General features: G+C 39.8%; 1 protein-coding gene across 1 annotated transcript; it reads right to left on the bottom strand.

Annotated features, from left to right (window-relative positions):
* Positions 1-1340: 1340 nt before the first annotated feature.
* Positions 1341-15957, bottom strand: LOC111238010 (cytochrome c oxidase subunit 7A2, mitochondrial-like). Its single transcript, XM_022767368.1, has 4 exons — positions 15854-15957; positions 4916-5002; positions 4478-4562; positions 1341-1553 (listed from the first exon to the last, which is right to left on the bottom strand). The coding sequence occupies exons 1-4, from the start codon at positions 15953-15955 to the stop codon at positions 1495-1497; spliced, it is 333 nt and encodes a 110-aa protein (XP_022623089.1). The 5' UTR covers positions 15956-15957; the 3' UTR covers positions 1341-1494.
* Positions 15958-16674: the final 717 nt, after the last annotated feature.

Genomic DNA, 16674 nt, shown 5'->3' on the forward strand with positions numbered 1-16674 from the left:
TTGGTAATCTGATTAGGATTCCTCTTAGGTGCCTTTCTTTGGAGGTTTTTCAGGCATATCCAACTGGGAGAAGACCCCAGGGTAGACCCAGAACTCCCTGGAGGGATTACATATCCCATGTCTGGAATGCCCTGCTTAGCCTGCTGCCACCGCAACCTGATCCTGGCTAAGCAGAAGAAAAAGGATGGATGGATGGATGGATGGATGAATGAATGGTCTAAGATATGATTGTATGGTGCAGCATTAAGATTTGCCCAGGAAAAACAGACCCAGGACAAAATTAAACTAAGTATGTGGACAGGCCTGTGAAAGTATTGGAATATTGGTGTATGTCCAATTTGAGACCACTAGGTGGAGCCATTGCTAAATATTTTCTCTGGCAGTAGTGTGTAGACCTGGAGAAGATCAACAACATTCAATTGCCAGTCCAAACTCAAATCCCACTTGACATGACTTTAATCTGGAACAGTTTGCATTTCTCTTGGAGCCAGGTTAGTGTGCTGCTGTCTTCATGGAGTCCCTGCTCTTTGTTTTATTCTGTGGTTGATACTCAAAACGGAAGGTTTCGTCTTTGTGAAGAGAGTGAGCTCTGGGGACTGCAGCTTTCCATTTCACCATAACTTGTTGGCTCATTTATTTTTAGGACCTCTTTCCACCTGAATGAAGATCAGTGAAGTGAAGTTAATAACCTGCAGACTTCAGGGCCTTGAGGGCGTGTGGGGGAGTAAATGGATACAGATTCCTTCAAAAAGTCACATTAGATTTTGAAATCTCAACCCAGGGAACATGGTGAATGACCAAAACTACCATACCCACAATGTGACCAATAGCAGCTGCTGGGTCTCACCAAAATACTCATGGTGGATCCCCCAGCAGTTACTTCTGCATTCACTTTCTGTTATTGGCTGACTGTAGCAGTCTTTAAACTAAATGTTGACACAAATTTCTAACAAATCTGTCATAAACTCAGTTATATAGACCCAAACCAAAACAGTTACCCAATTTGTCCAGTTTGTTTTTTAATCAAGCCTTGCCCCACCCTTTTTAAAAATGTACCACAGTAATGTTCACTCAGAGTATGTTTTAACTGACTTACTGTTTTACTTTTATTAAAGTGCATATATAAACAGAGTTTAAGCTTTACTTGAGTGATATGTTTTTCTCTCTCCATCACTGCTAAAATCATCTTTGACCTGTGTCTGTACTGGATAAATCATCTTCTGACCTACAGTAAGTCAGGGGGGAGATGGAGAACGTGAAGATCAGTACCGTGATGTGCTGTTGTAAACAGTCACACTCTCACTCTTCATTCAAAGCACAAATGAAAACTCTGCAGGAGCTGAATTCAAGTTTTTTTTTTTAGAGTTCTTACATATTCATCATTGCCATGATGAAACAAGGACAAGATTGTGATAAAAATCAGCAAACATTAGTGGTAGAGAAAGCCGAGCATCGTTCTCCAGGTGACAGTCTGAGCCCGGGATCATTTCCTCTCTATGCCTTCTTCTGAGGCATGGAGGCCGTGAGCAGCCAGTACAGAGAGTAACAGGTTCCTGTGGAGATGATACACACACACATAAATAACAAAGATGTAAGATCACAGTCACTTTTATTCTTTTTCTCAAAGAATTATTTTCATTTATTTACTCTCAATCAACTTTTTTGTATCTTTTTCATAGTTGGACAATGCATATTTAATGCACACCCATGAGGATCTGGTTCAAGGCCAGGATATACTCAAAACCAACTACTTCACAGGATGTTGTCCAAGAACGTCTGAAGGTAAAAGAAGTTCAAATCCTGCATGCTTTCTCACCTGCACCTGACCAGTCACTGTGTTGTGGGTGTGCTTGGTTAGATTATCTGTTTAGAAAAGATACTGTTTGACTGTCCTTCTGTTAAAAATGAGCCCTTAGGTCATCTGTGCAGCAGGTTATTTTATACAACAATTAGTTCTGATCAAGCAATTTGATTGGATGAGAGTCATTCCATGAGTGCTGATACAGAGTACAACAATACTGGGACTTTTAACATGACTTTTAATTTCACTATGCTTCACAGATGTTCTATTAACCATTAATCAGCGTTACATTAACGGTAATTATCTATCTAAGATTGAAACAAACTTTGCAAAGATGAAAATATTTCCTGAGGAAATGTGTAGACAAAGTAGGAAGCTACTGTGCACTGTGCAGGTCAGGAATACGTTTATGTGTTGCTTAGCAACATTCCAGTACTAGTCCGGTTGCGGAACTATTTGTGTTGGCGTAGCCAAATAAATGAAACAAATAAAATAAACAAACACATCATAATCTGTTGATTCTTTTTAACTAATATGGCGCTCGTAGAACTGTTGTATAAATTCCATATCACACATTTGGTCATAGGTACACGGCCTCGTACCTGCTGATATTCAGTACAACTTCACTCCCTCTCGTGTGATATTAATTAAATGACCCATAGTTATGTTTTGTTGCTAGGCAACATCTAGTGGTCATACTAATTATGGCAAAGGGAAAAGTGCGGTGACATAGTATAAAGAGAGACAAAGTCCACATCAGGAGGAGGTTGTGGCGGATGGATGAAACCCATGTGTAACCATGACAACAATTACTAAACTGCGCTTAACCGAGCCAAGCCACGATCGTTATTATAGTAATCATGGCGACAAAGGTAGGCACACTGCTGTTGGTGTAGCCCTAGGTTGTTTTAATACACCCTTATCTTATTGCAATAATAGTTTGAGATGGTAAAAGTACATATTGTGTTTCAAAATTAGTGTATTTTGATTGACATGTTGAGTTTAATATGAAGAATGAGTTTATCACTTTAAATAGATAGGTTGCAGAGTAACTACATGTGCTTCTGTGTTTACCTTGTGTGGGAGAGAGCACAACCTACCTTGTTTATTTTATTTTAAAGGTGAATGGCTGTTTGTTAAGTCATGTCATTTTGCTGTGTTTTGATTGGTGAAGGGGCGGGACAAATAGAGACAGAGGAGGCAGAGAGCGCGAAAGACCTGAGCTGGGGAGGAGAGATGTAGCGGCGGAAAAGAAGAGACGGGATGAAAACAGAGTTGTAAAAGTATAATAAGTTTTGGAGTTGTCGTAACAGTTGAGGCTGTAGAAAACAGAGTCTAAGACTGAGAGACATTATTTTATGTGAAGCGCCGGAGGAGAAAAGGTATTTCTCCTGCTAGCTGCAAGAGTTCGTCTTCAGGAGGAGCTGTAGGAGTCCACCTGCTGCTGTGTCGGTTTCCCGAGGGAGAAAGGACATTTTCTTCATGTCAGCGAAGGACCACTAGTGGAGGGAGCGAGACGGTTTGGTCTGCCTGGTTGGTGGATCCGGAGCCTGCAACCTGCTAGCCTTCTGCTCGGCTACTGCTTCAGCTCGGCTACTGCTTCTGCTCACCATTCTCTTCCCGCCACCCCACAGATACTGTGACTCGAACTCTGCTATAAACTGTGAATATTCGCCATTGTTTTTGTTCGGCTAGACTGAATCGGCTACCTGTTTTGGCCTCCACGATCCCGAATTCATCCAGGCCTGCAACGTGGGGTTATTTTCTTTATTTGACATTTTTGCCGGCTTGTGTGAATGTGAGAGTGTGAGTGTGTGGGCCCATTAGTCTAGCATATTATATCTCACTGGTAAACAAAAGGTATTTCATTCAATTCATGTGTGTTATAGGTTGAATTAAAAACAAAGGAAATATTTCATGATACTGAGATAAAAAGTGTTAAAAGAGTAAAGTTCATTTAAAAGCTGTGAAGCATAAAATAAGTTAAGTGAAATTTATAAAAGCTAAGAGAGCTATTTCCTATATTGAGTACTATAAAAAATAGGGAATTTCTGTGTTTAACTTTTTTTTGTTTTGTGAGAGTATCTCCTCTGATAAGTTCTTTATTTTCCTTTTAGTTAATAAATGTATCTAATTTGAGAGAAGTTGTTTGTGATATCTGGTAGTTACAAGTCATAAGTTACTTCAAGAAGTCAAGATTAAAAAAGAGTTGAGCGTAGAACATTGATAGCGTAACACACTGAAAGAACGGTTTAATTTAGAGTCACTGATTTTAAAGGGCTTAATTAATCAACACAAGGGGGGAATAAAAGTAATGAACACAGGGCCCTGCATATGGGAAAGGTACAGAAAGGGTTACATTGGTATAGTCCATGTGTTTATTATTGTAACCCTGACAACTGAGGTCTGGTACGCCTGCCTCCATAGGGGAGTTATTTTAGGAGACATGCCTATGGGTCGTATCAGAGGGATGAAAAAATAACCTGTGTGGTTGTTCAGGTTGGAGGAGCTGTTGCATTTAAAGCATTCTGACCTTTCAGACCAACATTAGCATTCCGTCAAAAAACCACACAGTTTCTGCTGCAGCAGGCAGCAGTCAGCGGTCAGACAAAAGCTCTGTTAAACACACTGTACAGCAGACAGGCTCCTCTGGCACACATGATGTGTATTTGTTACCTGCGATAGTTAGAGTCATGGTCACCCGGTAGAGCAGGACGTCACGCGTTCCACCCTTGAGGTGGACTGGCAGTCCATTGTCCTCCTGTAACCACAGACAGCATGTGGTTAAAACAGTGTATGCTAATGTGTTAGCATGGAAGCTAATGTCACAAAACACATAAATAAAATAAAGGTCTTTAAACTGGATGATGACACAGGGCCTCTTGTATCACAAACCTCAGATAACATCATATTGCAGAGATTCAGTAAAACTGACTGTGACTGCCTTTTGTGTCGTGCTTTGCCAAACACACTGACAACACTGGTCCACAGCTGTATCTCAGCAATACTGAGTAGATTTTAATTTCAGTCTGCTGGATGTTCTCCACACAATGACTCCTAATGACTTTGGTAACTCCCCGATGTTTCGTCTGTGGTTCTCCTCTGTGTTGTTACCTGGAAGAGTTTCTGGGCCTCTGGGACTCTGTTCTTCAGCTGTCTGGCGGAGCTGCTGAAGGCACGGCCGGCCAAAAGCGGAACTTTCTGGAGACAAAAAGAAACAGGATTCATTTTGGGAAACTGTATTGATGATGTCCAACTACGGATCAGGAGAGGGTACCCCAGAACCGATGGTGTCAGGGGTTTCATTTCCATGTAAATCCTGTTCCACAGCCTTTCATCACTAACTGTATTTCCATTCCTCTACAACACCACAAACCATAACAAACAGTAAATAAAGCTGTGAGTTGAATGAGACAGAAACATCAGACCTGTGAAATGTCCATTTCCCATCATGGTTTCCACATGGTTTACTCATATAATCATCATGGCACCATACTGGAGAATTAGGTCTGTGAGTAGGGGGGCTGGTAGGTAGGTAGGTAGGTAGGTAGGTAGGTAGATCATTTCACATGACCAGACTGATGAGGAGATTGTCTGTCCGTCCCATACTTGTGAATGCAATATCACAGTAACACCTTGATGTAATTTCTTCAACTTTGGAACAAATGTCCACTTGTACTTAAAGATGAACTATTTACATTTTGGTGATAAGAGGTCAAAGTTCAAGGTTGCAGTGATCTCCCAAAACACGGTTTTTGGCCTCATGAATGTGATATCTGAAGACCACCTTGAGGGAATTCATGTTCAAGGTAACAGTGACCTCATTTTCTTGTGAACGTGATATATCAGGAACGCCCAGAGGGAATTTCATTACATCTGGCACAAACTTGGACTTGGACCACTTGGACTCAAGGATGAACTGATTACAATTTAGTGGTCAAAGGTCAAAGGTAACAGTGACCACACAAAACATATTTTTGGCCATAAGTCACAAATTCATACACTTATTATGACACAATCTAATATGAAGATAAAATAAAGATGACATTTTATATCCAAAAGGTCATAAGTCAGCTTCAGGAAGGAGAGATTGTCACCATGTTTCCTGCAACTTGGCTCGTGGGCGGAGGGATACAATTCTTGTTCTTTGTGGAGCTAGTTCATTTTGAATCTGTGATGGTACAGTAGTTCAACAATGGAAAAACTGTCCTAGGGATGTGAAAGAGTAAGTAAGTAAGTAAAAATCTATTTATATAGCACCTTTTAACAAGTGCGTTATGTCATAAAAAAGTATAAAAATGTTCAAGAACTACAACAATAAAAGCAATAAAATAAGGAGCAATAAAATGAAAAGGGCGAGATATTCAGACAGACTATTTTCTGAATAAATATGTTTTCAGCTGCTTCATGAAGACATCACAGGAGTCTATGAATTGCAGGGGTAGGGGGAGAGGGTTCCAGAGTTTGGGTGCCATGGCTTGAAAAGCATGGTCACTTCGGGTCATATGGCAGGATCGAGGGAAGGACAGTAATTTTTGTTTAGTAGACCTGAGAGCCCAATTTGTCCTATAAGGGAGGAGGAGGTCCTGCCAGTGGAGGACAAAACTGGTGTGATGTGTGTTCTCTTGTTATTTCTGGTTAAAAGCCAGGCAGCTGCATTTTGAACGGTTATGAGACATTTCAAAGAGGTTTAATTCAGACAGGTAAAAAGAGCGTTACAGTAATCTAAACAAGAAAAAATGAAAGCATGAATAATCATCTCCATCTCAGCCACGGTCTCCACAGATCTTAGTTTGGCAATGTTCCTCAAATGGGAAAGACATGAGTTCATGAGCTGGCTGACATGATTATCTAGTGACAGAGACTGGTCGAAACATTTCTAAGGTTATGCTGAACACAACTACTCAATATGTTGCGGGATATTCAAAGTTATACAAGCTTCTGTCTTATTTATCATGTGTCTGACATGTACTGGCCAACAGAGACTGAAAAACTCCTATGAGCAAGATAGAATGAGAACCAGTCCAGGGCAGACTCATAGCCACCAGCTGGTTTAGCCCATTTAATAAAATAAAGAAGGGAAAGCGGAAGGGAAACTTACTCTGAGGCTAGTATCATTTCTGTTTTTTATCTGACAGCTGCAGGTACCATGTTTGCTCGCACTGCTTGCTGTTGTTTATGGGAAGAAAACGTGTTGTGTGATGCCAAGAAGTTAAAGTCAATTTCCAAACTGAGGTCTGTCTGATACCTCCATGAACGAGAGTGTACAATCATTATATCATCTCACTATAACAGATCAGCCTCATTTGGGAGACCATTACAATCTGATTAGTCTTCATTTGTCTGGTTTTGGACCATTATTTTCACATTAGGAAAATAATTGCAGCATTGTTAAAAATGTTCCACAGCTATAAACACAGGACACTTGTACACTTGTACATCCCCAATTGGACAGCTCTAAATACAGAGTGTGAATACTTTATGATTTATTATTGATCATTTAAAGTGGCCTCTAACCTAAACAGACTGAGGGTGTTTCACTCTTGGTCCCTTTTAGCCCTCAAAATGAACTGAGTGATGACTCAGAATTTCTTCCACATGTGTGAGCATTCCAAATGAACTCAGACCCCTCTGAAGCAAGCCAAACTAAGACCACCTCAAGAGGTGGTCCTGATTGTGCTCAGATTCAACCAACGGCAATGTAGACTTGAATTGGTCTTGGTTCATTTGGAGCGTTCACACATTAACAGAACGGGTTTGGTTTGAGGGCTGAAAGGGACCAGAGTCTGCAGCCATGCTGACAGCTCTGTGAGACTGGACCAGCTTTGAGCTAAATGCTCACATCAACATGCCAACATGCTGATGTTTGGCAGTTGTAATTTTTACCATGTTCTGCTGCGTCGCTGAACTGCAGCTCGCATGTTTGTGTGTGCTTACACTGGCTTTGTGTCTGCTCCTTCTAGCTCTACTCTACTTGAACGTTGGATTTCTCTTCATTATAAATTAATTTCTGATTTATTTTTGATAGAAAACATCACTAAAATGTCACTGTCTCCACATGCAGCTGCTAAAATAGTTTAAAAAATATAATTATATTTTTCATGTATCTGTCATATTCAGATTCAGCCTAGACATTTAAACTATATTGGAAGTTTTATGTCATGTTGCTGGTATGAAGTCAATATGACATCAGCAGGTTTTCTCAACACTTTTCTATGTCTATTTTTGCTGGGAGACGAGTCACGCATGAAAAATATTAATTGATTATAAGACGCAGCCACGAGGCATGAGACGCGCATCTCATGGGCGTCCCATGCGGCAGTGTGTCCGCTCTAACCCATTAACATGGAGACCAAAAAGAAAACCAAGATGTTCTGCAGCCGCCACGCACACACCACACAGCCAGTGTGTTCCTGAGCTTAGTTTTACATGTAAGCATGGTAACATTTGGCTGAGGCTAACGGAAATTTCATCATTCTGCAGGTATTTGGTCATAAAGCAAAGACTGGACAAATTAAAATGTTGACCTGAAGGTGGGTTTTCATCTGATCGTGACCCAGGGACCACCTTTCTGACTGAGAAGCGACCTGAGCATCACTGATGGGGATTGAGATCAGGTGTTTTTTTACCTGACAGACTTTACCAGACAGACTTTAAAGGTGTAATGTGTAAGATTGTGCTACTTGATCCACCTACATAGGGGGCAGTATTTCACCTCTTTGTCCCTGTGCAGTTGTTTTCCCCATGTTCCTTATAATTTATCATTTATATGTGCATTTATTGCTGATAGTTAAATTGTTGATAGCACTGAAACAAATTATGGGTAAATGTAATACAAACAATGTTTTTATTTACATATAAAAATGTGAAAGCAAGGGGATACTACATGACACATGGGTGTCAGGCAACAGCAGCATGAGGAAGGGATGATGACATCATCACAAAGGCAGAATCAGAAAATCAGGTTTATTGCCAGGTAGGTTTTTACTTAAAAGATATTTGGCTTGGTGTTTGGTGCAGTATCCAATAAACATATTAATAAGAAATAACAATAAAAAGGTAAAATACTGCAACAGTCAAAAAGATAAATATACATAGATACACGTATTAAGAAAATAAAATAATGAAAAAAATGATGTACAAAATTGTTGACAAAACTCCTGTTGAGCAGGATGTGCAAAAGATCACAGTATAGACTGTTCTGTGCAGGGATAATACTCAAAGGTGTTACTGTAATGTGGTTGTTGATTGATGAGGCCAGATTGCAGAAAAATGATGCAGAAAAAAAGGCAAGTGCTGGTCCATCACTGGACCATGAATTCCAGACTGGACTGGAATTCTGATCCTGATACTGACAAACATGTGATAGGACAATTAGTTTAGATCATACAAGTTCCTTATATTCAAATATGTTAGGTCTGTCGCATGTGTATAATAAATATTAGGAATAGATATGAATATGCTAAAATATAGTATGATAAATACAGTATTAAGCAGTGGATCCTGAACCCGCTGGTTCTGGATCAAACTGTCTCTTTGTTTTACTTACTTTACTACGAAAAAAAAGTTACTGACGCATCTAGCTGGACAGCAGCCGCAGGAACAGGCTAAATTCTACTACATCGCTAAAATGTAAAGATCATACATTTATGCCACTTGAAGTGTTTGTCAGTAACGGTTTGTCATTTGCACTAATGATACTTTTTGCTACAGACCAACATTAGATGTTACTAAACTGTCTAACAGAAAAGTTGCGAGCTCAGCATCAAACCACATCTACTTACTCGCCGGGAGCTGTCTCCAGCGGTGGGAAGCCACAACAGGATTTACTTGTGTTTTCTTCTTTTCTTTGCCGTTGAACGTGGTTTCTTGTTGTAGCGGTTCTCCGGGAAGGAGATAAAGATCGCATTCTAGGAGCTTTAGCCTTATCTCTGTGTTTCTGTGATGCCAGTCGGGAGCTTTTTTTTTTTTAGGTCGGGAGCTGTAAGTGTAACTTCAAGCTCTAGATGAAACTCTTCTTCTTCACGGGACGCTATACTGACTCACACAGCATCTAGTGTCATAAAGTGGTATTACAACACGGTCCAGGACTTAGCTAGTTGGTTAGCATGCTCATTTCAGTAGATATCTCTGACATACAATAGATTGAGGTCTTGGTCATGACATCGTCACTGTGGCTCCTTCACATACTATTGATAGTGCTAGTTCATTTTTTGAACATTTTAAACAAACCAACTTTAAACACTGACTGTTACTTTTCACTGAGACTTACAAAATGTCTGTAAACTAATATTTCCAGTCCTGTAACATTATGTTATACATATACACGTGACATTAAGAAAGCAGAGGCAACCAAGGACAGACCAGATTTTAATCCCGATAGTCACCCTCGCTTTTATAAATTTTATATATTTGCATGACATTGATTAAAAAATAATTAACACTTGGAAATGTGTTTAAAAAATAAATAAATAGTGATTCCCACAGTGAAACTATTATACTATAAATATTGAAAAAGTCACCTGTGGCTTAAAGAATCAGAAAAGACTTATTTACTTTATAAACATCACAGTCTTTCCACTGTGATCAATCATTTTCATTGCGATAACCACACACTGGACTCATGGTGTGTGAACCCTGCTCTCAGGCATTAAAATCCTGCACTTCCTTCACTGGAAAAAGATATCACCACTAATATGACCGCTTTCAGTCCAAATTTAGTTTGTGTAATACATCAGTGGTATATAAACATAAATTACTATATATAATTCTCTGTTTATAGTTTATTGACCATGAAAGAGAGTTTTACTGTTACTGTTACTTCCCTGTCGGGCGGTTTTTCTTTTCATTTTGTTGCACTAGACTGGACATAATCTTAATAATCTTTATAATAATTTATTGATATTATTGATTTCATCTTAGTACCTTTACATTCAGACTAGTGTCCCTGTTACTGGTCCAATCTTGGTTTTAATTACATTTACAGGCATGATATGGAACACAAGAAACCTGCTTATTCATATCCCTGTATGACTGTAACTATCCATCTTTCTGCTAATCTGTGCTCCTCCACATCCCACACTAATAGCTAATAGTTCTGCATTAAGAAAGCAGAACCTGCCTCACAGCTTTCCTCAGATTTATACTGTTTTGTATTGGGTCCTATCATATTGACTTTCATTAACATATCATTAACTACTGTGTCTGTCTTTTGTGACTCTTTGAGACATTCACTCACAATGCAAATGTATGTTACATTTTGTTGCTTGGCAACATCTAGTGGTTGTAGTAATTATGACAGGAGCAAAAGGAAAAGTGCGGTGACGTAGTATAAAGAGAGACAAAGTCCACATCAGGAGGAGGTTGTGTTGGATGGATGAATATGACACAGGGATTGGTGTTCGATTCCCATGTGAAACCAGAAGTTTATGTTGTAAACTAGCTGTTTATATTGCAACCATGACAACAAAGACCGTCTAATGTTGAGGAACTACTTATTTTAACCCAAATTACAATCTTTTCCTAAACCTAACCAAGTCATGACTGATATTATAGTAACCATTGCAACAAAGGTAGGTACTCTGCTGTTGGTACAGTCCATTTGTTTATTATTGTAACATGACAACCGAAGTCTGGTATGCCTGCCACCGTAGGGGTGCTATTTCAGGAGACTCTCCAATGGGTCGTATCAGGGGGTTGAAAAACAAAATGACCTGTGTGGTTGTTCAGGTTGGAAGAGTTGTTGGGACCTCTAGATGATACCTGGACTATAACAGTAATCCAAACGTGTGTTGAGCTTGTAGACCGGCTCAGGACAACTGACTTTCACTTCATGTTCATCAGATTTTCTTTGAACTGATCGTTACTCTGTGACTTGAGTTTATCACATGTCCTGTTCAAACACTGAACAGCAGAGTGGGAAACACTTTTCACATCAGCCTCCAACTTGTAATTCTCAGATTTGGTGAATTTATTCTTAAAGAACAACAGAGATGTCACCAAACTGTTGGAGTGTGGCTGCAAATGTACCACTGGAAGTTCCAAACAATTAAAATCCATTTTTATCATCACTACAATCCATTCAACTAATTTTATTGGAGCTGTACGCTGCTTGTTTGGATCTTGGTAACAAACTGCTACAGATACTTAGCACAACAAAAGAAAACAATTTAGAATGTGAATCTGGTGTAACTGACACCTTGGAACAATGTATGAACACTCTTCCCACTCTGCAAACATAACTTGAATGCAGCATTATGGTTTTGACCATATCTAGGACGTGATGTTTGCATGTGTAAATAACCATAGTCTGGCTATCCATGTCCTTTTTAGAGCGGTGTGGTTAATCAGTGGTTAATCAGTGGATTAATCAGTGGATTAACCACACCGCAGATGTACATAAACACTGAGAGTGTGGAAGATGACTGAGGTTTGACATGTGTGTTTTTAAACCAAAGAGTGTGAAGAGACTGTCAGAGTTCAATGTGAACTTTCACATCCTCAAACTGTCAGAGAGCAGAGGACCTATTATGGTCATTTTTAGTGTTAATCCTTTAATTCTTGGTGTCTTCTAAAATAGATTTACATGCTTCAATGTTCTGAAAAGATATTATTTTTATTTTTATGTACATTTTATGCTGTAGTCTCTTCACCCATCGGATGTGCTCTTCTAGAGCTCAGAGTTCCTTAAGGCCCTCCTCCTCCCTCTGAAGCCAACCAATCAAAGCCCAGTGTGATCTGATTGGTCAGTGTCGTGCCAAGAAGTTGTTGTCTGCCAAAATGTGATTGCTGTCCGCGGGAACACGCACAGCCGCTTAAAGCTGTATTGCCCAGTTTATGTACGTCTGCAGCTGCTTTTACCTGAATCAAACAGTCATAATGTATAAATACACACATCTTTATGTCAGTGGTAATAGCAAAGGCATGTCATTGTGAATCTTTAATGAATCAATAGAAGTGCATGCAATTTAAATGGCTTAATCAGGCATGACATTTAGCTTACCTACATGATCATACAGTAAGTAACAATGGTATTGTTCCCAATGTTTTTGTGATTTGTGATTGCAGCATCTACCTACATCTACAATCTGTCAAATATCTCCCTCATGGATGAAATCAATTAATTTTGAACTATACTGTAGTGTTACATGCTGTATAAGCCTCATGTAGCTAGGCCGAATGTCACGCCTAATTAAGCCATTTAAATTCTACTTCTACTTCTATGGCCACAGTTGTGATTGTTCGGGTTCAATAAATATTAAAGATTCAGGACATTACTTTGCTATTATCACAGACATAAAAATGTGTGTATTTATACGTCATGACTGATTGATTCAGGTAAAAAGAGCTGCAGATGTATGTAAACTGAGTGATACAGCTTTAAGTGGCTGTGTGTGTTCCTGTGGAATCACATTCTGGCAGACAATCACTTTTTGGCACGACGCCGGCAAGCTGACCAATCAGAGTCCTGAACCAGAGGATGACAGACCTGATCCCCCTTCACAAGCTGGACTGGAGCAGAAAACAAGCACATCCACTGTCCCACAGCCAGAAGGAGGGTGTCATGGTCTCAGCCTGGAGGCTCCAGGGTTTTGGTTTTTTGGACTTTTTTGGACTTTCTTGATGATTTAGTTTTCTGTGTTTTGGGTTTCTGTTCTGGGTTTTGAGTATTTCTGGTTTGGGTATTTCTAGTGTCTAGTGTGGTCTTCCCTGTCTTGTGCTCTGTTTCCCCGTGTACTTCCTGTTTTATTTTGATAGTCGTGTCGCCCCAGTGTCTGAGTTCTAGTTTTGCTTCCTTTGGTTAATCATCCCTGATGTGTCCCACCTGTGTCTGCTTCTCCACCTGTTCTCCATCGTTAATCAGTTCCGTTCCTTTAAAAAGCCCTTGCTCTGTCTTTTCTTTGTGGGATCATTGTTGGTTGTGAGGTTTGGTGTCTGGTTTGTCGGCGGCATCTGTGCATGTATGGACTTTGGTTTCTTGTTTAAAATAAATTCTTTCACACTGGTTCCTCCTCCACATCTGAGTCTCTCGCCCTCACTCCTGCCTCATCAGATCGTGACAGAGGGAGAAATATGAAGTGCACTGTGAATCACTGCTGAACAGTCTGCAAAGACTTCAGATGTCAATATTCATAACTTGGAATACTTTTATGAAAAACCTGTTTGATTTTTTATGTGTGGACACTTATGGACTAAATGAATATAAATAATGGAGGAACAGACAGACGGTCAACAGGTAGTGAGGCTCCACCGCTTCACCTCCTGCTGGTTTACAATGCCGGTAAATCTGAATGAATTCAACATTAGTGCGCATAGTTCCTGAAAAATGAACTCAGTGGTTAAACTGTGGATAATTTATCTGAGCTAACGAGGTATGGAATGTCAACACTGACAAACGTTTAAGCATTTATATCTTTGCTGAGGCTGAGTCCCCTATTCGGCCACATCATGTGTGAACTACAGAAATAACCGTTGTGAAAATGAAGTGTCTAACTGTGCGTGGTTTCTGAAGCAGTCCTCCTTGAAGTGCAGGCTCACACTAATGTTTGGAGCAGTGGAGAACCGTGGAAAAATGAAGCACATTTCTACAGGCAATTGAGAACACTGTCTTTTCAACATGGCTACAAAACAAAAAAAAATTCTGAAGTTATGTGCTGTGCCTTGTGTGGGGGCATGCCAAGCTTGAAGGGGGTGTCCAGCTTGCAGGTGGGCAGCACCAAGAGATGCATTGACGTCAATAGGACCAGGAAGTAATGGCTGGACCACCAACCAGGCGTACAAAGGAGAAAATTGGGTTTTTACCCTGACAGTTACTCCCTTTGATGTAAACTTTGATCTTTGTAACTCTGGAGGCCATTTACATGCACAAAAACCTATATAACACACTATAAGAAAGGAAAAACTCAGAAAAGCATAATAGGTCCCCTTTAAACAAACCTCCAGGCATTTCAGAGTGGTTGGAAGACGAACTTTCCTGCTTTTGTGTAAGAAGGATATTTTATTTTGGTGTTAAACAGCCCTCACTTCCTCCTCTGACAATGATATTTCAACATTCAGCTGCCACCTGTCTCTTTAAGAAAGCTGCATGACTGCAAATCATTTACCAAGGTCACATTGGTATAGCACACCATCCGAACCTGACACTTCAACCAATCAGGAGACGGAGAGGGGAAAGACCCCCTCCCTGTGTGAGTCACAGAGGTAAACTGTGCCAAACAGCCGGTTGTGATTTCCACCAGAGTCTGAGTTTGTGGTCTGGTGGTTTCAGTCAATGATTCAGTCATTGGCTTTTAGTGGAAGGAACGAGGGTTAACTACAAAAATACGTCATGGCAACTTTAGAGTGTAACTATATATTATTGGATTGTTATTGAATAAATAACATGTAAGCACACTTTTAATGTTGGTTAGGCTGGTTAGGGTTAACAACATTATATCATGTTGAGTACTTTATGTAAACAACTTATTTCAGCATATATTTTGGAAGTCAAAAATGAATGTGCAGAAAAATGTGGTGGTGCAGAAGTACAAAGCATCATAAAGTGCAGTATCTGAATAAATGAGTTACTTTCCACCACTGATGGTCAGTAGAGAGAAGTATGCTGAGAATATAAACATGTTAGTGTGAGTGTGTCAGCCATTGTGTACATGCTGAACTGCATTGTCTGACACAGGGCCATAGATGTGTGTGGCTGAGATAAGGAGAGGACAGACAGCGTTTGACCCTGCAGCAGGTCATGTGAGGTGATCCTGCTCTAAGTAAATATAGATCATGTCTGTACGCAGGTCCAGCAGGCGCAAAAACACAAGAATAAAATACAGCCTCTGACAGTCAAAGTGAAAGTCTTAAACTTCGTCCTGCACAGAACAAAGGTCAAAGCCTGATCACCTCAGCTCACTTTCCTCTGACACAAATATACCAACTGCTGAATCTTTTCTCTGCCTTATCTGACCTGTTTCACCTGAACTGACTCTAGATGCTTCAGAGAAACAAATAGAGAGAGAGAGGAGAGGAAGCCCTGAGGAAAAAGAGGAAAATAACAGCTGTAGTTACCAGAAGATGATTCATGTCTGTGGCGGTGTGTGTTGAGCTGTGCTGCCTCGTTTCACCCTCACAAGGACATGCCCACACACACACACACACACACACGCGCATACACACAAGCACACACTCATCCAGTATCAGTGTTTCTGAATATCTGCCAAACTACGATCTGGTGCAAGGGCCAAACTGTCTGCGCTTGACAGCACTCAGGAAACAGTCACAACAGTCTGGCAAGAGTCTGGCTCCAACATTGAGTCAATCCACATAGAGTCCCATGTTAAAATTTCCAACTTCACAGCAGAAATAAACAAGTTTGCAGCCTGGTACAAAAAATATATATATGCCACCTACTGTATATTATCACATATATACATAAGATATATATGAAATACCCATAGTCCAAGATCCATTCAGAGCATGGATCTTTTGAGAATACTGATGCACCTGGACATGCAGTAACCATCAGTCTGCACAGATTGATGGCAATAAATTCATCTAGTATTTTCTCATATGAATAATCCAGTTTTCAAATCAAACATTTCAACAATGTACAAAGTGAAATTTAGTACACTGTAAAAATGTAATGAAAGTATTTCAGCAAAAATATTATCAAATATATTATTAAATAATATCTTTTTTTGTCGCTAACTAGTCTAGCGCTAGCGAGTTAGCCTAGAGAGCTAATGTTAAGATAAATAAACAAGTAGATTGTCGACTCTCACAGAACTTTTGGTTCGCAAATACATTGTGTTTTATGCAGAATTTTTCACATCACATATTAGAAATTGCACAAATAAATCTGAGGAAATTTAAGAGTTGTGAATTTGACA

This window comes from Seriola dumerili, unplaced genomic scaffold, assembly GCF_002260705.1.
Source record: "Seriola dumerili isolate Sdu_G_001 unplaced genomic scaffold, Sdu_1.0 BDQW01001168.1, whole genome shotgun sequence".
NCBI classification, from domain to species: domain Eukaryota; kingdom Metazoa; phylum Chordata; class Actinopteri; order Carangiformes; family Carangidae; genus Seriola; species Seriola dumerili.

Coding starts and splice junctions, on each gene's coding strand:
- LOC111238010 (XM_022767368.1), bottom strand. CDS start 15,955: ATGCGCGTGTGTGTGTGTGTGTGTGTGTGGGCATGTCCTTGTGAGGGT. Junction 4,563..4,915: donor AGGCCCAGAAACTCTTCCAG/GTAACAACACAG, acceptor CTGTGGTTACAG/GAGGACAATGGACTGCCAGT. Junction 1,554..4,477: donor CATGACTCTAACTATCGCAG/GTAACAAATACA, acceptor TCATCTCCACAG/GAACCTGTTACTCTCTGTAC.